Here is a 22,744-nt window from a genome sequence, read left to right as displayed (position 1 = left end):
AAATTGCATCTGCCATGAGTTTGCCCACTCACCCAACCTATCCAAGTCACCCTGCATCCTCTTAGCATCCTCCTCACTGCTAACACTGCCGCCAAGCTTCGTGTCATCCGCAAACTTGGAGATGCTGCATTTAATTCCCTCATCCAAGTCATTAATATATATTGTAAACAACTGGGGTCCCAGCACTGAGCCTTGTGGTACCCCACTAGTCACCGCCTGCCATTCTGAAAAGGTCCCGTTTATTCCCACTCTTTGCTTCCTGTCTGCTAACCAATTCTCCACCCACACCAATACTTACCCGCAATACCGTGTGCTTTAAGTTTGCACACTAATCTCCTGTGTGGGACCTTGTCAAAAGCCTTTTGAAAATCCAAATATACCACATCCACTGGTTCTCCCCTATCCACTCGACTAGTTACATCATCAAAAAATTCTATGAGATTCGTCAGACATGATTTTCCTTTCACAAATCCATGCTGACTTTGTCCGATCATTTCACTGCTTTCCAAATGTGCTGTTATCACATCCTTGATAACTGACTCCAGCAGTTTCCCCACCACCGACGTTAGGCTAACCGGTCTATAATTCCCCGGTTTCTCTCTCCCTCCTTTTTTAAAAAGTGGGGTTACATTAGCCACCCTCCAATCCTCAGGAACTAGTCCAGAATCTAACGAGTTTTGAAAAATTATCACTAATGCATCCAACAAATTTTTCCTTTTTAGAAACAAAATTGAGTGTATTACCCACTTATCACCTATATTCCGGTAGTGATTAGCACCCACCCCCACGGACAGAATCGCCAAAAAGGATTTGGGGAGGGAAGGAGAGGGAGAGCGCGCGTGCGCGCGGGGCAGGTCACGAAGCGCATGCGCATTGGTGCCCGCGCAAGGCTTCATGGTCATTGTAGTCTTTGGGTAAACAACACATCTGAGCGCTACTCTTGTTCGTCGGCAACCCTACCCGCGCCCCACCCCCCCCCCCACCCCAGTCGGCCGGTCCGCAAGAATATTGTCAATATTAAACCGGTCCGCAGTGCAAAAAAGGTTGGGGACCCCTAATTAAGAAGGTAAAGATGGAATACGAAAGTAAGCCAGCTAATAATATTAAAGAGGACACCATAAGTTTCTTCAGATATATAAAGTGTAAAAAAAGAGATGAGAGTGGATATCGGACCACTCGAAAACAAAGCTGGAGGGGTAGTAATGGGGGACAAGGAAATGGTGGACAAACTGAATACAGGGTTCCCCTGCCATCTGAAGATAGAGTGTTCCTATGAAACAGTTCGTAAGCTGTAAGGTTGTAAAGCGAAGAAGCAATTACCATTTATTTATATGGGAAAAATTTGCGAGCATTCACAGACCCAAAAATAACCTACCAAATCATGCCAAATAACACATAAAACCTAAAATAACAGTAACATATAGTAAGAGCAGGAATGATATGATAAATATACAGCCTATATAAAGTAGAAATACTTCTCTACAATCATTGCCTGCACTGTTCCCCATAGCGAAAATCTCACGCAAGCGCTCTCGGCAGAAAATCTCACGCAAGCACTCTCGGCGAAAATACTCTCTCCAGTAACCTTTAAGCTATGAAGCTGCCAAATCATACCAAATAACGCATAAAAATACACAACCTATATAAAGTAGAAATAATGTATGTACAGTGTAATATCACCTACCAGAATTGGGAAGACAGCGAGCACACTGATGATGGTGTGTTAGGCTGAGTCATCAGAGGTTGGGGCGGTGCAGTGGCCCCCACCCTCTAGGCCGCCCACCAATACCGATCTGCGAAGTATACAGCGGTAGCCAAGACACACCCAACACATCTTTAAGAAAAAAGCCAAAATAAACAAGCTAATTACTTAGGTGCCGCCCGGCACGTAAACATCAGCCCAGATCAGAGGCGACGCAATCGGCAATCACCTCTGCCCTGGGCCGACATTTACGTGCCAGGCGGCACCTAATTAATTAGCTTTTTCATTTCGGCTTTTTTCTTAAAGATGTGCTGGGTGCCTCCTGGCTACCACTGCATTCTCCGCGGCAATGTATCGGTCCACGGCCCAGGGGTTAGGGTGGTGGGACACTGAGGTGTCGTCTGTTTCCATCAGGGCAGGCAGGTCATCTTCTTCTCTGTCTACACAAAATAGTCTGCAGATGCTGGGGTCAAAGCAACACTCACAACACGCTGGAGGAACTCAGCAGGTCGGGCAGCATCAGTGGAAAAGATTGATCGACGGTTCAGGCCGGAACCCTTCGTCAGGACGAAGGTTCCGGCCTGAAATATCGATCGATCTTTTCCACTGATGCTGCCCGACCTGCTGAGTTCCTCCAGCGTGTTGTGAGTGTTGCTTCTTCTATGTCTGCCTGCCTCGATGTCGAAGGTCGAGGTTCGTCGTCTGCTGTGGCTGATGTGGAAAGCTTGCTTGACTGCTAGCCTCGCGCATTTTTAGATCATACAGTTCTTTGTAAGCACTCAAAACATCTTGCAAATATGCCCTAAACCGACGTACCCTTTCAAAATTAAAGTTGTACTTTATCATTGCAGCGAAAATCTCATGCAGTTGCTTCATGTTCAGTTCCTGGAGGACTTCACTTTCGGTCCATTCACTACTGCATTCGGTTTCAATTGTTATCCTTTCCTCTTCCAATTGCATCAACTCTTCATCTATTAGTTCTTGGTCATGGGATGCCAAAACCTCTTCAACATCATCTTTGTCAGCTTCCACAAGCCAAACTCACTTTGTCCTTCCTTCGTTCACCATGATTGAAACGCTTAATTATGTCTAGTTTTAGGCTAAGTGTAACACATTTACGAGCTCTTTTAGGCTTTTCCGATAGCTTAGAACTCATCTTGCAAACGGCTGCTCACAGGCTTGTGTTTAAGCAATGCCGGCTAGAATGCCGTTCCGAATCCGGGGGAGAGCGGCTGCTCGGGGCGTGCTCTGCTTTTTATCGTGCACTGCCTTTTATCGTAACAGTAAAAACACCTTCTGTTAGCGAAAACAGGGAACTAATGTAGGTCTTTCGTAACAGTGAGGTTTCGTAAAGCGAACGTTCGAAAAGCGGGGGACACCTGTATGTGAATGATTTGTATGACACCTGTATTTTGCATCAGTCTTCACTGTGGAAGACAGCAGCAGTATGGTGAAAGTCAAAGGTATCCGGGGTCATGAAGTGTGTACAAAGTTACCAGTACTACAGAGAAGGTTCTTGGGAAACTGAAAGGTCCCAGGGTAGATAATCACCTGGGCCAGATGGTGTCCACCACAGGGTTCTGAAAGAGGTGGCTGAAGAGATTGTGGATGCATTAGCAATGGTCTTTCAAGAAGCACTTGATTCTGGATTGTTTCTGGAAGAATGGAAAATTGCAAATGTCACTCCACTCTTCAAGAAGGGAGAGAGGCAGCAGGAGGGAAACTATAAGCTAGTTAGTCTGACCTCAGTGGTTATGAAGACAGACTCTGTTGTTAAGGATATGATTTCAGGGTACATAGAGGTAATGATAAAATAGGCCACAGTCAGCATGGTTTCATCAAGGGAAAATCTTGCCTGACAAATCTGTTGGAATTCTTTGAAGATACATCAAGCAGGACAGAAAGGAGAATCGGTTGATGTTGCGTACTTGGATTTTCAGAAGTCATTTGACAAGGTGCCACGCACAAGGCTGTTTAACAAGCTACAAGCCCATGGCATTACAGGAAAGATTCTAGCATGGATAAAACAGTGGCTGATTGGCAGCAGGCAAAGACTGGGAATAAAGGGAGCCTTTTCTGGTTGGCTGCCAGTGATTAGTGGAGTTCCATCAAGGTCTGGGTTGATTCTTTTTACATTATGTCAATGATTAGGGCTTTGTAGCAAAGTTTGCAGATGTGGAGATGATGTTTCCTATGGTCGGAAGGTGTAAGATCAGAGGACACAGCCTCAGAATAGAGGGGCATCCTTTCAGAACAGATGAGGAGGAAATTCTTTAGCCAGAAAGTGATGAATCTGTGGAATTCTTTGCCACAGGCACGGTGGAGGCCAAGACTTTATGTATACTTAAGGCAGAGGTTGATAGATTCTTGACTGGTCAGGGCATGAAGGGATACGGGGAGAAGGCAGGAGATTGGGGCTGAGAGGAAAAATGGATCAGCCATGATGAAATGGTGGTGCAGACTCGATGGACTAAATAGCCTAGTTCTGCTCCTATATTTTATGGACTTTGGTCTATCAAATCTCCCCTCAATCTCCTATGCTCCCAGGAATAATGTCCTAATCTATTCAAACTTTCCCTATAATTCGCGTCCTCCAGACCCAGCAACATCCTTGTAAATTTTCTCTTGTACTCTTTCAACCTTACTTACATCTTTCCTGTAAGCAAGTGACCAAAACTGCACACAAAACTCCAAATTATGCCTCACCAATGTATGTCTTAGACAAATTAAAGATAACATTTCATCTCTTGTACTCAATACTTAAGATTTACGAAGGCCAATGGGCCAAAAGCTTTCTTTATGACCCTATCTACCCGTGACACCATTTCACCATGGCAGAACTGGCCATGTAGTCATGAGTTCCTCCAGTGGGCTGTGTGTTAGTGCAGAAACGGGTCTGAAGGGGAGTGTGTACTGCAGTAGAGTGCAGGTCTGATTATATTCTGCATTCTATTCACCTTACGCTGCCTCCATTTTGAAATGGTAAGTCTGGCAAGACAAAGTGTTCCTGGATAGCTGTGACAACAATAAACCAGGCTGTCAGCACTCACCTGGATGCTGGCTCCTCCACTCCTGGAAGCCCCGCGATGGGGGCTGGTTGAACAATCTGTCCCTCTCGCTCTGTAGTTCACTCTGCAACTTCCTCTCTTCCACCAGCAAGGCAAGGCGACGAACACGCTCTTGTGAGTGGGAGATGAACCAGGGTTTGTTCATGGTCAAGGCTTCCTGAGGTGGGGAGGGAGAAGGGGAACATAAATGGATAGAGGGCACCAATCACAGCACATACATCCCTACTCTGCCACCCCATCCCAGACTGACCACCAGCCTCTTCACCCACAGAAGTCAATCATTCTGGTGACCCACCTGAACATCAACACGCAGCTAGTTGCTGATCACACCTAGCCAGTGCTCTGCTCACTTCTCTGCAGAGCACAACCCCGGGGAGGGGGGAGGGGAAGCACCAGCATCTCCACTGTGGAGTGCAACCTGTTGGTGCCTGTGTTCAGGACCTAGGGGCAGTATAAAGCCAGAATTTAGTGCACAGAGTACTCCGGCAGACTGTGTCCTGCCTCTCTCTGTACCGGTTGGTTCACCCTAACTGGAATGCGTCACAATGTCCTCTGCTCGTACAGGACAGGTGACAACCGGGTCTTTCAGGGTTCTAGTGGGGTGGGGAACCTCCTCGGAGCTGGGAGCTGGTGCTTGAACACTAATCTCTGCAAACATTAACACAGATTTAGGCAAATAAGACACCGAAGTTCAGCAGGTCGGGGTGCATCTGTGAGGGGAGATGGACAGTCAACATTTCCAATCAAGGCCCTGCATCATCAGTAACCATGAGCAACCTCACCCCACCGACATTCCCGAGAGGAATCGGGTCCCCAAATTACTGCAGAGAGTTACCCCACAATCCAACAGGTGCTCGCTTTGGAGGGAAGGACTCGTATATTTACACCACTTGGCCCCACTGCGGATCTCAACCTATCCTCTCCCAAACGATTCAAGAGTCTGAGCCACCGCGCACACCCTGGGGACACCAGAGTCCAGGGCACCACCGGGTCCCTGCAGTCCAACAGGGGGAGAGCTGCTATGATATCACCCTCCCTCACAAAATGACACCCCCCCCAAGATCCCTAGCTGCTGAGTATAAAATCATTGTGACATATACAGATCAAATCAGTAACCATACATCGAGTCATAGGACATAGAACAGCACAAAAAAAAATCCTTTGGCCCATCTAGTACATGCTGAACTAGAAATCTGCCTAGTCTCATCAAGCTGCGCCTGGAACATAGTCACCATACCCCTCCCATCCACTTACCTATCCAAATTTCCCTTAAATGTTGAAATCGAGCTCACATAGGCCATTTGTGCTGCCAGCTTGATCCACACTCTCACCACCCTCTGAGTGATGAGGTTCCCCCCAATGTTCCCCTCAAAATGTTCACTTTTCACCCTTAACCCATCACCTCTAGTTCTAGTCTCATCCAACCTCATTAAAAAAAGCCTGCTTGCATTTACCCTATCTATATCCTTCATAATTTTGTATACCTCTATCATCCTAACGTATTCAACTTTTCCCTCTAACTCAGGTCCTCATGTCCCGACAACATCCTTGTAAGTCGTCTCTGCACTCTTTCAGTGCTATGGATATCTTTCTTGTAGGTAGGTGACAAAAATGTTCCTTACCCTGAGCGTGAGGGGAACAAGAGTGGAGAGGAACTTGCCCCCAACCCCATCCTCTCGAGCTGGCGGTGGGAGCCGGGTGTCCTGTGCCTCCTTGCTGACCCACTGCTCCTGCAGATGCCTTTGTCGGAGCGGCTCCCTCCACGGCTGGGGGACAGGCCCCCACTGGGCCCACGCCTGCACCGGTCGATTCAGCGATGGTTTATTGGTATTCTCCTTCCTCCAGTCCCCCTGTAGCTCATGTGCAGGTATGTACCAGGCGACAGCTGGGGTCAGAATAAGAGAGCTGGGTTATCGAAGCAAGCTGCAGAGAACTGTAACACTAGTCAGCTCCTCATGGGTACTAGACTGCATTGTTTCCAAGACATCTTCAAGAAGCAGTACCTCAGAAAGGCAGCGTTCACCATTCGTGATTCCCACCACCCAGGACATGCCCTCTTCTCACTGTTACCAGCAGGAAGCAGGTACAGGAGCCTGAAGGCACACATTCAATTCAGGAACAGCTTCTTCCCCTCTGCCACCAGATTTCTGAATGGACACTGAATCCATGAACACTTTTGTTTTTGCACTAGTTATTTAATTTAACTATTTAATATACATATACCTGTAAAATATAAATAAACAAACACACACACACTGTAATTCAGTTCTTTTTCTCTATATTTCTCATGTATTGCATTGTACTGTTGCAAAGTTAACAAATTTCATAACATATGCCGGTGGTATTAAACCAGATTCTGATTCAGAGAAACAACACAGGTTAACAGAACTGCAGGGAGGGACCCCAAACCCCTCCACACCCATCTCCAACACCAAGCAGGCAACAGTGGGATCACAGAATCACATGGGTTAATCATACCCTAAGGAAGGGACCCCCAGAACATCACACAGGTTCACTGAACCTCAACATCACACCACACAGGCACCATGAACTCCACCACCACACCACACACAGATTAGCTTTATTTGTCACACGTACATCGAAACATACAGCAAAGTGAGTCATTTGCGTCAATGACCAAAGCAGTCTGAGAATGTGCTGAGAGCAGCCTACAAATGTCGCCATGCTTCCAACGTCAACAGAGCATGTCCACGATTCACTAATCCTAACCCGTATGTATTTGGGACGTGGTGGGAACTGGAGCACCCAGAGGAAACCCACATGGTCACGGGAAGAACGTACAAACTCCTTAGAGACAGCAGGAATTGAACCCCGATTGTTGGCACCATAATAATTGGACATCATGGCAGAGTAGCGGTTAGCAGGAAGTTCGCGGCATCAGCCCTCAGAATTCAATTCCTGCATTCTCTGTAAGTAAGATTGTACGTTGATTCCCGTGTGCAGGTGGGTTTCCTCCAGGCACCCCTGTTTCCTCCCACAATACAAAGACGTACTAGCTAGGGGGTTCACTGGTTATTGTAAGTTGTCCTGTGGTAGGCTAGGGTGCAGCTCATTGAGCCACAGGAGGACCTGCTCTCCAAGTAAAATAACTAACAATGAAATGCCCAGTTTTGAGGGGATTAGAGTGGTTCTGACAAAAGAGGCGAAGTAAACTGAGAGAAGATGTGAATGCAGAGTTAGTGTGATACAGGCCCTTCAGTCCATCCACCCCGTGCTGACCAATCACCTACACACACTGGGCCTGGTTCCACCCACACAATAAGGACAATTCACAGCAGCTGATTAGCCCACCAACTCTGCCAAGGATGGTTCCCAAGTCCGGCTGTGAAAGGAGGAAAATTGGGCATGGGGCTAGCAACTCTTTCCTGTAAAAGCCCAGATCTACAGAAATGCCAGCAGGAGCTCTAGATTTCATCCCTGGGAGAGGAAGGATCTTTAAAGATGGGCTACATGCGGGAACAACTTGAAAGGCAGAGGACTCTAGCACATTTCTCTAGGGGAACCAGCACAGTGACAGGGACAGCTTGCAGACTCAACACAGACAGCCCCATTAAGTTGGGATCAAACCCAAGAGGCAGGGGCTCTACCCAGTGCCCTCCCCAGATGTGGAATGGGGAGGTGAGGGTGCCTACACAGAGGCTGAGATTAGGTGGGTTCCACTCCTTGACACTCACTCACTCACTGCAGACTGGTGGAGAATGTGAGGCTGTGACAGGTTAATTGGGTGCTCTGGCTATGAGCAGCAAACAGCTGACCACCCTGTCACACAGGAGCAAAAGGCCATTCAGCCCCTCAAACCTGCCAGTACCTGAATGAACATAGCACAGTACACCACAGTACAGGCCCTTCCTCCCAGGATGTTGTGCCAACCTTTTACCCTATTCTAAGATCAATCTAACCCTTCCCTCCTGCATAGCCCTCCAGTTTTCTATCATCCATCTGCCTATCGAAGACTTTCTTTAATGCGACTAATGTGTCTGCCTCTACCACTACCCTGGTAATGCATTCCATGCACCTACCACTCTGTGTAAAAAACAAACTAACTCTGACACCCTCCACATGCAGTACATTCCTCCAATTACCATATAATTATGCCCCCTCATATTAGCTATTGCCGCCCTGAGGAGAAAGTCTCTGGCTGTCCTCATATCATCTTGTCCACTTCTGTCAAGTACCTCTCAAACTCCTTCACTCCAAAGAGAAAAGCCCTAGCTCGCCCAACCTATCCTCATAAGAAAATGCTCTCCAAAGCAGGCAGTATCCTTGTAAACCTCCTCTGCACCCACTCTAAAGCTTCCACATCCTTCTTATAGTGAGGTGACTAGAACTGAACAGAGTACACCAAAGAAGTACTGAATGATGTGTTGGTCTGGACCAGGCTCCCAGCAATATAGCAGACAGCTGACTCCCTTACCTGGTGTCCTGTGGTCTTTACCAGGTTTCATCTCAGTCTGGAATACACCTTTCCTCCTGTCCCCAGGCCTGGTCAATCGCTGCAGGGTCACATCCGGATCCGGCGATGGGAAGGTCACCCCCACGTCACGGGTCTGTCTCCTGGTGGCACCTGGGACGATCTCCAGAGAGCCTGACACAAGACAGCAGCTGTCACCACCCAGGGGAGGGTGGGGGGCCCCAAACGGTGGGGGGGGGGGCGGTAACAGCAGGTAGTTCAAAGAGGGAAATGAGAAACTTGAGGGAGATTGAGAGAGACTGCAGATGCTGAAACCTTAAGAAAATGACTCAGTAATGGAGGAGTTCAGAATCAGGTCTATCATCACTGACTGTCGTGACATTTGTTGTTTTGGGGTAGCTGAATAGTGCAATAGATTAAAACTTACTATAGCTTATAAAAAAAAATGAGTAGAGCAGAATAGTGAAGTAGGGTTCACGGACCATTCAGAACCCCAAAGGAATAAAGGCATCGACTATTTTCTTATCAGGGAGAAAATTCAGAAATCAGAGGTGCAAGGGGACTTAGGAGTCCTCATGTTGGATTCCCTAAAGGTTAACTTGCCGGTTGAATCGGTGACGAGGAAAGCAAATGCAATGTTAGCATTCCTTTCAAGAGGACTAGAATACAAAAGCATGCTGAGGTTTTATACAGCATTGGTCAGACTACACAGGGTACTGTGAGTATTTTGGGTCCCTTATTGCTGGTTAGCACAACACTTTACAGTACAGTCAACCTGTATTCAATCCCGCTGCTGCCTGCAAGGAGCTTGTACGTTCTTCAAGTGACCACGTAGGTTTGTTCCGGGTGCTCCGGTTTCCTCCCACAGTCCAAAGATGTACTGGTTGGTATGTTAACTAGTTATTGTAAATTGCCCTTTGATTAGGCCAAGATTAAATTGGTAGATTGCTGGGAGTGTGGCTCGAAGGGCCTATTCTACGCTGTATCTCAATCAATAAATAAAAAGATGTGCTGGCATTGGCGTGGGTCCAGAGGAGATTCTCCAGAATGATTCTGGAAATGATGGCTCTGGGCCTGTACTTGCTGGAGTTTAGAACAATGGAGAGGGATCTCAATGAAGCCTATTGGATATTGAAAGGCCTGGATAAAGTGGATGTGGAGAGGACGTTTCGTATGGTGGGGGAGTCCAAGACCAGACGGCACAGCTGTATAACAGAGGGACGTTCATTTGGAACAGAGACGAGGAGAAATTTCTTCAGCCAGAGGGTGGTGAATCTGTGGAATTCATTGCCACAGGTGGATGTAGAGGCCAAATCATTTGGTATATTTAAAGGAGAGGTTAATAGGTTCTTGATTAGTCAGGGTGTCAAAGGTTACAGGGAGAATGGGATTGAGAGGGATAATAATGAGAAAATGGCAGACCAGACCTGAAGGACTAAATGGCCTAATTTTACTCCTATGGCAGCTAACATGGCATGGCTTATGGCAGGAAAATCTATTGCGGGGCTGGGGAGAGGGGAGGAAAGGAACTGCTGATGGGTCAGGTTTAAGTTCTTAATGATGAGGTATTGCAGGCAGCGTCCACAATTAGTGAAAGGTTATAGCTGTGTGTGGACTACAGGCTTCCTTAGGTAATGAACATCCCTATGTATGAGCAACACACACAAAATGCTGGAGGATCTCAGCAGGCCAGGCGGTATCTATGGGAAAAGAGTATAGTTAACAGTTCGGGCTGAAACCCTTCCCCAAGACTGGAGAAAAAAGCTAAGGGGTAGATTTAAAAAGTGGGGGAAGGAGAGAGAGAAACACAAGGTGACAGGTGAAACCTGGAGGGTTAGGGATGAAGTAAAGAGCTGGGAAGTAAAGTGGTGAAAGAGACAGAAGGCCATGGAAGAAAGAAAAAGGGAGAGGAGCACCAGAGGGAGGCGATGGGTGAGCAAGGAGATAAGATGAGAGGGGGAAAGGGAATGGGAAATGGTAAAGGGGGTGGGGGCAATACCGGAAGTTTGAGAAGTCAATGTTCATGCCATCAAGTTGGAGGCTACCCAGATAGAATACAAGGTGTTGTTCCTCCAGCCTAAGTGTGACCTCATCAGGACATATCAGCATGGGAATGGGAAGTGGAATTAAAATGGGTGTCCCGCTTTTTCTGGCGGGTGAAGCGGTCTCCCAATCTCTGTCGGGTCTCACCAATATACAGAAGGCCACACCAGGAGCACCAAACACAGTATATGACCCCAACAGACTCAAAGGTGGTGTCACCTCTCCTGGAAGGACTGTTTAGGGCCCAGAACGGCAGTGAGAGAGGAAGTGCAGGGGCAGGTGAAGCACTTGTTCTGCTTGCAAGGATAAGTGCCAGGAGGGAGATTAGTGGGGAGGGATGAATGGACAAGGGAGTCGCATAGGGAGCGATCCCTGCAGAAAGAGAGAGGGGAGGGAAAGATGTGCTTGCTGTTTCGGAGAATTATGTGCTGGATGCAGAGGCTGGTGGGGTGGTAAGTGAGGCCAAGAGGACCCCTATCCCTGGTAGAGTGGCGGGAGGATGGGGTAAGAGCAGATGTGCATGAAATGGAAGAGATGCTGTTGAGGGCACCATTGATGGTAGAGGAAGGGAAGCCATTTTCTTTGAAAAAGGAAGCCATCTCTTTCGTTCTAGAATGTAAAGCCTCATCCTGAGAGCAGATGCAGCGGAAATGGAGGAATTAAGAGAAGGGGATGGCGTTTTTACAAGTAACACGGTGGTAAGAGGTATAGTCCAAGTGGCTGTGAGAGTCAGTAGGTTTATAATAGACATCAGTAGATAAGCTGCTAGAGACGGTGAGTTCGAGTATGGTGAGGGAGGTGTCGGAAATGGGCTAGGTAAATTTGAGGGCAGGATGGAAGTTGAAGGTAAAGCAAATTAAATCAACAAGTTCAGCATGGGTACAGGAAGCAGCACCAATGTATGGACTCCAACCTAAGTATGAAGTGTCACCCTATGTATGAACAAGCTTCCAAAGTATCAATATTGTCAATGCTGTGAACCTGCTTACTCTCTCTCTCCCTCCCTCCCTCCCTCCCCACTTTAGGAATCATTCTTTATCAGTATCATGTGCCTTTATGCCATTCACTACTATTCTGTGCAGACTTGGTCAGCATACTGAACAATTTTTGCACATTTTCTGACTTAACACACAATATTAATTTATGGTCTGTAACACAGTGAGAGATCTGGTGATTTTTCGATCCCCGGGTTCTTTTAGGAGTCCAAGAATGAGTGAAAACTTGCTGCTTCATGATCATTTAATTTAAAGTTTAAACAAAGAAACAAATACAGGGGATATGAAACTAAAGAAAAGAACAAGAAACAAGAACAAGATAGTGATTTTTGCAGAGGCCAACACTTTTGTACTTGAGCAAAGGCAAATTCCTGAGATGAAGAAGAACCTATTAAAAGACACATAGTCACAGCACGTGTCATATGTTAACACTTGGGCAATGAAAAACGAAACAGTGATACTGTAAACCATCATGTAACTGCTAAACTGCTTTTCCGTCAGTAGGTGGAGACCAACACCACACATTGTCAGATTATACAAGTTAAAAAATACAAATCGTGTGTTAGTAAAATCTACAATTTTTGTTTAGCTAAAAACCGTGTTAAAACATAAAAAAAACAACCAATTCAAACAGGAGCAGCCTGTAGTGTTTAAAATAATACTACTCATAGAACATTACAGCACAGTACAAGCCCTTTGGCCCACATATTGTGCAGAGCTTTTAACCTAGTCCACTATCAATCTAACCAGTCCTTCCCTCATAAACCCCCATTTTTCTACCATTAATGTACCTACCTAAGAGATTCTTAAATTTCTCTATTGTACCTGCCTCCACCACCACCCATAAGACCAAAAGATACAGGAGCAGAATTAGGCCATTTGGCCCATTGAGTCTACTCCGCCATTTTATCATGGCTGATCCAATTTTCCTCCCAGGCCCAATCTCCTGTCTTCTCCCCGTCTTCCTTCACGCCCTGACCAATCAAAATCTATGAACCTCTCCCTTAAATATACATAAAGACTTAGTCTCTACAGCTGCCTGTGGCAATGAATTCCACAGATTCACCACTCCAGCTAAAGAAATTCCTCCTCATCTCTGTTCTAAAAGTCTCCACGTCCACTCTATCAAAGCCTTTCCCTGTTTGATAGATTTCAATGAGGTCACCCCTCATTCTTCTGAATTCCAATGAATAGGGGCCCAGAGCCAGCAAACGCTATCCATATGACAAGCCTATGTCATCTCTTTCTAATGATCTGATTTCTTTTTTTTTAAACCAACAGAGCAATGCCACCTCTCTGCTTTCCAGCCTGTCCTTTTGATACGATGTGAAACATTGGACATTAAGCTCCCAGCTATAATCTTCTTTTAGCCTGCAACATCAAACATGTCTATCTGTAGCTGTTCATCTACTTTCACACTTTTCAATTTTGTCTGCCTTTTACATTGCAACTCATCCTGTTGACTGCAATTTTGCCCCATCACCATCAGCCCCTTCTTGCTAAGAGTCTAACATTGCCTCTGTTTGTAAACCAAACACCTTACCTTCAGTACTACCACTACAGTTCCCATCCCCCTGCCAAATAAGTTTAAACCACCCGAACAACTCGAGCCAACCTACCCGCTAGTGTTCAGGTGTACCCAGTCCCTTATCTGCAGATCATACCTTCCCCAGAAGAGATCCCAATTATCCAAAAATCTTAACCCCTGTCTCCAGCCATGCATTCACCTGGCAAACCATCCTATTCTTATATAGAAACATAGAAAATTCGGCCCTTCGAGCCTGCACCGCCATTTATTATGATCATGGCTGATCATCCAACTCAGAACCTTGCACCAGCCTTCCCTCCATTCCCCCTGATCCCCATAGCCACAAGGGCCATATCTAACTCCCGCTTAAATATAGCCAATGAACCGGCCTCAACTGTTTCCTGTGGCAGAGAATTCCACAGATTCACCACTCTCTGTGTGAAGAAGTTTTTCCTAATCTCAGTCCTAAAAGGCTTCCCCTTATCCTCAAACTGTGACCCCTTGTTCTGGACTTCCCCAACATCGGGAACAATCTTCCTGCAACTAGCCTGTCCAATCCCTTTAGGATTTTATACGTTTCAATCAGATCCCCCCTCAATCTTCTAAATTCCAACGAGTACAAGCCTAGTTCATCCAGTCTTTCTTCATATGAAAGTCCTGCCATCCCAGGAATCAATCTGGTGAACCTTCTTTGTAGTCCCTCTATGGCAAGGATGTCTTTCCTCAGATTAGGGGACCAAAACTGCACACAATACTCCAGGTGTGGTCTCACCAAGGCCTTGTACAACTGCAGTAGTACCTCCCTGCTCCTGTACTCAAATCCTCTCGCTATAAATGCCAGCATACCATTCGCCTTTTTCACCGCCTGCTGTACCTGCATGCCCACTTTCAATGACTGGTGTATAATGACACCCAGGTCTCGTTGCACCTCCCCTTTTCCTAATCGGCCACCATTCAGATAATAATCTGTTTTCCTATTTTTGCCACCAAAGTGGATAACTTCACATTTATCCACATTAAATTGCATCTGCCATGAATTTGCCCCCTCACCCAACCTATCCAAGTCACCCTGCATCCTCTTAGCATCCTCCTCACAGCTAACACTGCCGCCCAGCTTCGTGTCATCCGCAAACTTGGAGATGCTGCATTTAATTCCCTCATCCAAGTCATTAATATATATTGTAAACAACTGGGGTCCCAGCACTGAGCCTTGCGGTACCCCACTAGTCACTGCCTGCCATTCTGAAAAGGTCCCATTTATTCCCACTCTTTGCTTCCTGTCTGCTAACCAATTCTCTATCCACATCAATACCTTACCCCCAATACCGTGTGCTTTAAGTTTGCACACTAATCTCCTGTGTGGGACCTTGTCAAAAGCCTTCTGAAAATCCAAATATACCACATCCACTGGTTCTCCCCTATCCACTCTACTAGTTACATCCTCAAAAAATTCTATGAGATTCATCAGACATGATTTTCCTTTCACAAATCCATGCTGACTTTGTCCGATGATTTCACCGCTTTCCAAATGTGCTGTTATCACATCTTTGATAACTGACTCCAGCAGTTTCCCCACCACCGACGTTAGGCTAACCGGTCTATAATTCCCCGGTTTCTCTCTCCCTCCTTTTTTAAAAAGTGGGGTTACATTAGCCACCCTCCAATCCTCAGGAACTAGTCCAGAATCTAACGAGTTTTGAAAAATTATCACTAATGCATCCACTATTTCTTGGGCTACTTCCTTAAGCACTCTGGGATGCAGACCATCTGGGCCTGGGGATTTATCTGCCTTTAATCCCTTCAATTTACCTAACACCACTTCCCTACTAACATGTATTTTGCTCAGTTCCTCCATCTCACTGGACCCTCTGTCCCCTACTATTTCTGGAAGATTATTTATGTCCTCCTTAGTGAAGACAGAACCAAAGTAATTATTCAATTGGTCTGCCATGTCCTTGCTCCCCATAATCAATTCACCTGTTTCTGTCTGTAGGGGACCTACATTTGTCTTTACCAGTCTTTTCCTTTTTACATATCTATAAAAGCTTTTACAGTCAGTTTTTATGTTCCCTGCCAGTTTTCTCTCATAATCTTTTTTCCCCTTCCTAATTAAGCCCTTTGTCCTCCTCTGCTGAACTCTGAATTTCTCCCAGTCCTCAGGTGAGCCACTTTTTCTGGCTAATTTGTATGCTTCTTCTTTGGAATTGATACTATCCCTAATTTCTCTTGTCAGCCACAGGTGCACTACCTTCCTTGATTTATTCTTTTGCCAAACTGGGATGAACAATTGTTGTAGTTCATCCATGCAATCTTTAAATGCTTGCGATTGCATATCCACCGTCAATCCTTTAAGTGTCATTTGCCAGTCTATCTTAGCTAATTCACGTCTCATACCTTCAAAGTTACCCCTCTTTAAGTTCAGAACCTTTGTTTCTGAATTAACTATGTCACTCTCCATCTTAATGAAGAATTCCACCATATTATGATCACTCTTACCCAAGGGGTCTCTCACGACAAGATTGCTAATTAACCCTTCCTCATTGCTCAAAACCCAGTCTAAAATAGCCTGCTCTCTAGTTGGTTCCTCGACATGTTGGTTCAAAAAACCATCCCGCATACATTCCAAGAAATCCTCTTCCTCAGCACCTTTACCAATTTGGTTCACCCAATCTACATGTAGTTTGAAGTCACCCATTATAACTGCTGTTCCTTTATTGCACACATTCCTAATTTCCTGTTTAATACCATCTCCGACCTCACTACTACTGTTAGGTGGCCTGTACACAACTCCCACCAGTGTTTTCTGCCCCTTAGTGTTATGCAGCTCTACCCGTATCGATTCCATATCTTCCCGGCTTATGTCCTTCCTTTCTATTGCGTTAATCTCATCATTAACCAGCAACGCCACCCCACCTCCTTTTCTTTCATGTCTATCCCTCCTGAATATTGAATATCCCTGAACGTTGAGCTCCCATCCTTGGTCACCCTGGAGCCATGTCTCTGTGATCCCAACCATATCATAATCATTAATAACAATCTGCACTTTCAATTCATCCACCTTGTTACAAATGCTCCTTGCATTGACACACAAAGCCTTCAGGCGCTCTTTTACAACTCTCTTAGCCCTTATACAATTATGTTGAAAAGTGGCCCTTTTTAATGCTTGCCCTGGATTTGTCGGCCTGCCACTTTTACTCTTCTCCTCTCATTTTACACCCCTCTGTCTCTCTGCACTGGTTCCCATCCCCCTGTTGTGAACTAACCTCCTCTCGCCTAGCCTCTTTAATTTGCTTCCCAGCCCCCAACCATTCTAGTTTAAAGTCACCTCAGTAGCCCTCACTGGCACATCACACAGGCAGCATTTCAGAGATTACTACCCTGGAGGTCCTGTTTCTCAGCTTGCTCCCTAGCTCTCTAAAATCTCTTTTCAGGACCTCCTCACCTTGTCTATGTCATTGGTGCCAACATGCACCAAGACTTCTGACTGCTCACCCTCACCCATGAGAACGCCATGGACCTGATCCAAGACATCCCTGATCCTGGCACCGGGAGGCAAGATATCATGTCCACAGAACCTCATCTCTGTTCCTCTAACTATGGAATCTCCTGTCAACACTGCACTCCTGTTCACCTCTCTGCTCTTCTGAGCCACAGCACCAGACTCAGTGCCAGCGACCCGGTCACTGTGGCTACTCCCCGGTAGGTCGTACCCCTCAATAGTATCTAAAGTTTGAGGGAACGGCTACAGGTGTACTCGGCACTGGCTGTGCATCTCCCATCCTTCTCCTGACAGTCACCCAGTTACCCGTCTCCAGCAACCTAGGGATGGCTACCTCCCTGTAGCTTCTATCATCTCATTCTCCATACAAGTCCAATGTCATCGAGCTGCAGTTCCAGTTCCTACATCCATTCTCTCAGGAGCTGCAGCTTGGTGCACTTGGTGCAGATGTGTTTATCTGGGAGATCTCCAGTCTCCCAGACTTCCCACATCCCACGCAGAGTACAAAATACTGCATCTGGAGCCATTCTCATTAAACTACTTATATCCTAATGGACGAGGAATGAACAAATAAGAACAGAGAGCAACTCACAAGACAATCTACCTCACCCAAGCCTAATGAGCCAAAGCCACTCTAAAGACTGGCACACTCCTAAAGAGTGAACGCTCCACTTGCACTTGAATTATTTTTCTTGGGCCTTTCTAATGAATCCTTCTTGCTGATTGGTCACACCTCAGCTCAGAGAAACTACCGTGAACCTCACTGCCTTTAAAATCTCCATCGCTGTCCTGATTAAAAGGTAGCTCTTTCTATGCACCCCTGAACTCAGAGAAAAATCAGTGCAAAGCTCTGCTTCTTTAAATCTTGAACAGGGACCTGACTGAAAGGTAGCTCTTTTTACGCACTCCTGATGTGGACTGCCCTACTCACCCATGGCAGCTTGTTCCATACACCCACCATTTTCTGTATTAAAAACCCTATCTCTGACATCACATTCCTTTACATTTCTCTTCTTGGAATTGGAATATAAACTGATCTTTTCCACTCTGAAGCCCATCGTTGGGTTTTCCAGATCTGCTGGCAAATTGCATGCAACACTTTTATAGCATCACCTTTTAAAGTTTTAAACAATTCAGCTGGAATCCTGTCACATCCTGCAGCCTTATTATTGACAATGTTTTCTATCGCCCATTCGACTTCACTTTCCAGAATATCCGGCCCCAGGGAGGCAAGATATCACGCCCACAGAACCTCGTCTCCGATCGATGAGGGAGTCATTGCAGGTGTCTTCACTGTTGGGATCGTTCCTGTGCAATTCTTCTGTGTATTCCTGCCATCTCTTTTTGATGTTGTCTGTTTCTGTAAGGTCCTTCCCTTCTTTGTCTTTAACTATAGTCATTTTTGCATGAAATGTTCCTATGATTTCTCTAATCCTCTTGAATAGATCTCTTGTTTTTCCAGTTCTGTTGGCTTCTTCAGCTTCTTTGCATTAATCCTTTAAGTAAGTTTCCTCATCTTTCCTTGCTATCTTCCTGAAATCTGCATTCAGTCAGAGGTATTTGTTTCAATCTCCATTGGCCTTCACTTCTCTTCGCTGCTCAGCCATTTGTAGAGCCTCCGCAGAAAGCCATTTTGCTTTACTGATCTTCTTTTTGTTTGCAATATTTTTTGTTGGCACCTCTTGTATGATGCTCCTTACTTCTATCCATAGATCTTCTGGCTCTCTCTCTGCCAGGTTTAATCCACTGAATCTGTTTTTCACCTCCACAGCGTATTCTTGAGGGATGCTATCACATCAAACTTTGCTGGTTAGTTCTCCTGATGCTCTTCAGTTTTATTCTGAACATTGCAACAAGCAGCTCATGGTCTGAGCCACAATCTGCTCCTGGTCTTGTTTTAACTGACTGTATAGAACTCTTCCATCTCTGATTGCAAAGTATATAGTCAATCTGGTTTCAATGTTGACCGTCTGGTGATGTCCATGTATAGAGCTGCCTCTTAGGATGTTGGAAGAGGGTATTTGCTATCACCAGAGAGTTAATTAGGCAAAATTCTACCAGTTGATGTCCTGCTTCATTCCGTACTCCAAGTCCAAAGTTGACCGTTATTCCAGGTGTTCCGTGATTTCCAACTTTGGCATTCCAGTCTCCAATGACAAATACAACATCCTTTTTTGGTGTCATATCCAGGAAGTGCTGCAATTCTTCAAAAAGAAAACACAACTGGATAATTCCATCCTCTTTGGCTTCTGTGGTTGGAGCATAAACTTGGACCACTGTAATGTTGAAAGGCTTGCCGTGAAGTCGTATTGCCATCACTCTATCATTTTTGGGGTTGTACCAATCACTGATTTTGATTCTTTTTTTTTTGACAATTAAAGCCACTCCATTCTTTCTGCAGGTTTCCTGCCCACAGCAGAAGAAATTGTCTGATGTAAAATGACCCATTTCAGTGTACTTTAGTTCGCAAATTCCCAATATGTCAAAGTTTAGTCTCGCCATCTCATTTTTGACCACATCTAGTTTACCCTGATACATGGATCTTACATTCCAGGTTCCCATGGTGTAGCAACTTTTACAACATCAGACCTTCTTTCCATTTCCATTTCCAGGCACATCAGCAGTTGGACATCCTTTCGGCTTTAATCCAACCAGGTCATTACAACTTATACTTGTCCTCCATTCCTCCGCATTAGCACGTTGGGTACCTTCAGACCTGTGGGGCTCATCTTCCAGTGTCATTCTCATATATCTCTGGTTGGGTTGCCATTTCCTTCTCCAGTGCACCATATTTAGTCTGACCTCTCCGCCATGACCTGTCCATCTTGAGTAGCTCTACATGGTACAGTTCATAGCATCACTCAACACAAAGTAACAGTCCATGAGATCAGTTTCCCAATCCCAAGAAGGGAAATGTAAAGGAATGTTCAAATTACTGAACAATTTCACACACTATCAAGATAATGCTAAAGATCATGCAAGCAAGACTCCAGCAATATATGGAATGAGAACTGCCAGACATACACGCTGGTTTTAGAAGAGGCAGAGGCCCCAGACAGCAAATTGCTGACCTACTCTGAATAATGAAGAAATCAAGGGAATTTCAGACAGTGGTGAGGGGGTGTACAGGAGTGAGATGGATCAGCTGATTGAGTAGAGTCACAGCAACAACCTTGCACTCAGTATCAGTAGGACCAAGGAGAAGATTGTGGACTTCAGGAAGGGGAAGTCAAGGGAATACACACCAGTCCTCATCGAGGGATCAGTAGTGGAAAGGGTGAGCAGCTTCAAGTTCCTAGATGTCAACATCGCTGAAGATTTATCCTGGGTCCACCACAGTGATGCAATTACAAAGAGGGCATAACAGCAGCTACATTTCATCAGGAGTTTGAGGAGACACTCACATACTTCTAAAGATGTACCACAGAGAACATTCTAACTGGTCGTATCACCATCTGCTATAGAGGGACCACTGCACAGGATCAAAATAAGCTGCAGAGAGTTGTAAACTCAGCTAGCTCCATCACGGGCACTAGACTCCCAGCATCCAGGACACCTTCAAAAGGCACTCCTTCAAAAAGGCGGCGTCCATCTCTAAGGACCCCCATCACCCAGGACATGCCCTCTTCTCATTGCTACCATCAGGGAGGAGATACAAGAACCTGAAGAGAGACACTCAACATTTCAAGAACATTTTCTTCCCCTTTGCCATCAGATTTTTGAATGGACTTTGAACCCATGAACACTTCCTCTATATTTTTGCTTAACTTAATTTATTTTTATACACATTTCCTATTGCAGTTTATAGCTTTTTTTATTATGTATTGCAATGAAGCAACAAATTTCACAACATATGCCAGTGATATTAAACCTGATTCTGGGGGCTTTTAACACATTGTCCTTCATAAATCAGAGTACTGAATACAGGAGTTGAGATATTGTATTGAAGTTGTACAAGATGTTGGTGAGGCCTAATTTGGAGTATTGTATGCAGTTTTTAGATTAGATTCAACTTTATTGTCATTGTAGAGAGTACAGATATAAAGCCAATGAAATGCAGTTAGCATCTGACCAGAAATGCAAAGAATAGTGTTATTTACAAAATAACTGTGAATAAAAAGTAAGTGCTACAGCACACAAATATAAAAGTACTGAGACAGTACAATATGGGTGCAATACTGCTTAGCGAGGTGACGTGAGGTTCAGCAGGGTCACCGCCTCAGAGAAGAAGCTCTTCCTGTGCCTGCTGGTGCAGGAGTGGAGGCTCCTGTAGCGCCTACCGCATGGGAGGAGAGTAGAAAGTCCATGGTTAGGGTGAGATGCATCGTTGATAATGCTTTTCGCCCTGCTCAGGCAGTGTTTATGGTAGATGTTCTCAATGGCGGGCAATTGGGTGCCGATAATCCGCTGGGCAGCTTTCACCACACGTTGGGAGTGCTTTGCAGTCTGATACAGGACAATTGCCATACTACACTGAGATGCAGTTGGTGAGTATGCTCTCAATGGTACAGCGGTAAAAGTCCATCAGTATCCTGGGACAGAGGTGAGCTTTCTCGATGCTCCGTAGGAAATACAGCTACTTACAGGAAAGATGTCAATAAGACAAAAGTGCAAAAAAAATTTACGAGGATGTTGCCAGGACCTGAGTTCCTTAGTAATACGGAAAGGTTGAACAGGCTTGGACTTTATTCCAGGTCTAGGAGAATGAGGGGAGAGTGATAGAAATATACAAAATTATGAGAGATATTGATAGGTTAAATGCAAGCAGGTGAGACTAGAACTAGAAGTCATCGGTTTAGGGTGACAGGTGAATTATTTAAGAACTTCTTCACTCAAAGAGTAGTGAGAGTGTGGAAAGAGATGCCAGCAGAAGTGGTGGATGTCAGTTTGATTGCACCATTGAAGTTTGGATAGGTGCATGGCTGGGAGGGGTACGGAGAGCTACGGTCCATGTGCCGGTCAGTAAATCCAGGCAGGTTAATAGTTCAGCACGGACATGGGCCAAGGGCTATAGTGTTCTATGACTATTAACTTGGTGTGTTTCACCAGCACACCTGCGTCCAGCACAGTTTGTCGTGGTCACGGACATCCAATGAAAGCACAGATCAGGAAATGTTATGAGGAGCGATGTAAAAGAGCACTAAAGGGGCTGATGCGCCCTCCTCTCACTAACCTGCCTGCACGCCCTGGTCGACCAGACGAGTAACCTTCTTGGAGAGGAGCCGGCGAGAGGGTCTGTGGGGCAGCCAAGCTGACCCTCTGCGTCCGGCCACTGAGTCAGAAGTGCTAGAGGATACAGTAAGAGCCTGCGGGGCGGAGACCTGCAGAGGAAGCACTGAATATCACCCATACAATCACACGCACGCAGGGAGAGCGAGATCAGAAACAGGACACGGAATGGAGAACAGCACGGGTGACCGCAGGAGCCCATCCCCAGTGTTAGATCTGACTGTTTAAACAATTAATTGTCTGCCTCT

The 22,744-nt window shown here is 45.7% G+C and overlaps 1 protein-coding gene across 3 annotated transcripts in view; it reads right to left on the bottom strand.

The window, feature by feature from the left end:
- Positions 1 to 22,744, bottom strand: part of alms1 (ALMS1 centrosome and basal body associated protein) — a 96,432-nt gene that overhangs the window by 19,472 nt on the left and 54,216 nt on the right. For 2 of the 3 annotated variants that reach the window (XM_063047194.1, XM_063047196.1), the window contains 4 exons: positions 22,441 to 22,588; positions 9,206 to 9,376; positions 6,393 to 6,655; positions 4,753 to 4,927 (listed from right to left, as the gene is read on the bottom strand). In XM_063047194.1, the coding sequence (XP_062903264.1) occupies positions 4,753 to 4,927; positions 6,393 to 6,655; positions 9,206 to 9,376; positions 22,441 to 22,588 (757 nt within the window). Of the gene's footprint in view, positions 1 to 4,752; positions 4,928 to 6,392; positions 6,656 to 9,205; positions 9,377 to 22,440; positions 22,589 to 22,744 lie in introns of those variants that run through there. The other variant, XR_010017785.1, reaches the window with a different exon arrangement.

This window comes from Mobula hypostoma, chromosome 4 (assembly GCF_963921235.1).
Source record: "Mobula hypostoma chromosome 4, sMobHyp1.1, whole genome shotgun sequence".
NCBI classification, from domain to species: domain Eukaryota; kingdom Metazoa; phylum Chordata; class Chondrichthyes; order Myliobatiformes; family Myliobatidae; genus Mobula; species Mobula hypostoma.
The sequence above is the reverse complement of the archived record's forward strand: the minus strand, read 5'-3'. Positions and strand labels throughout refer to the sequence as shown.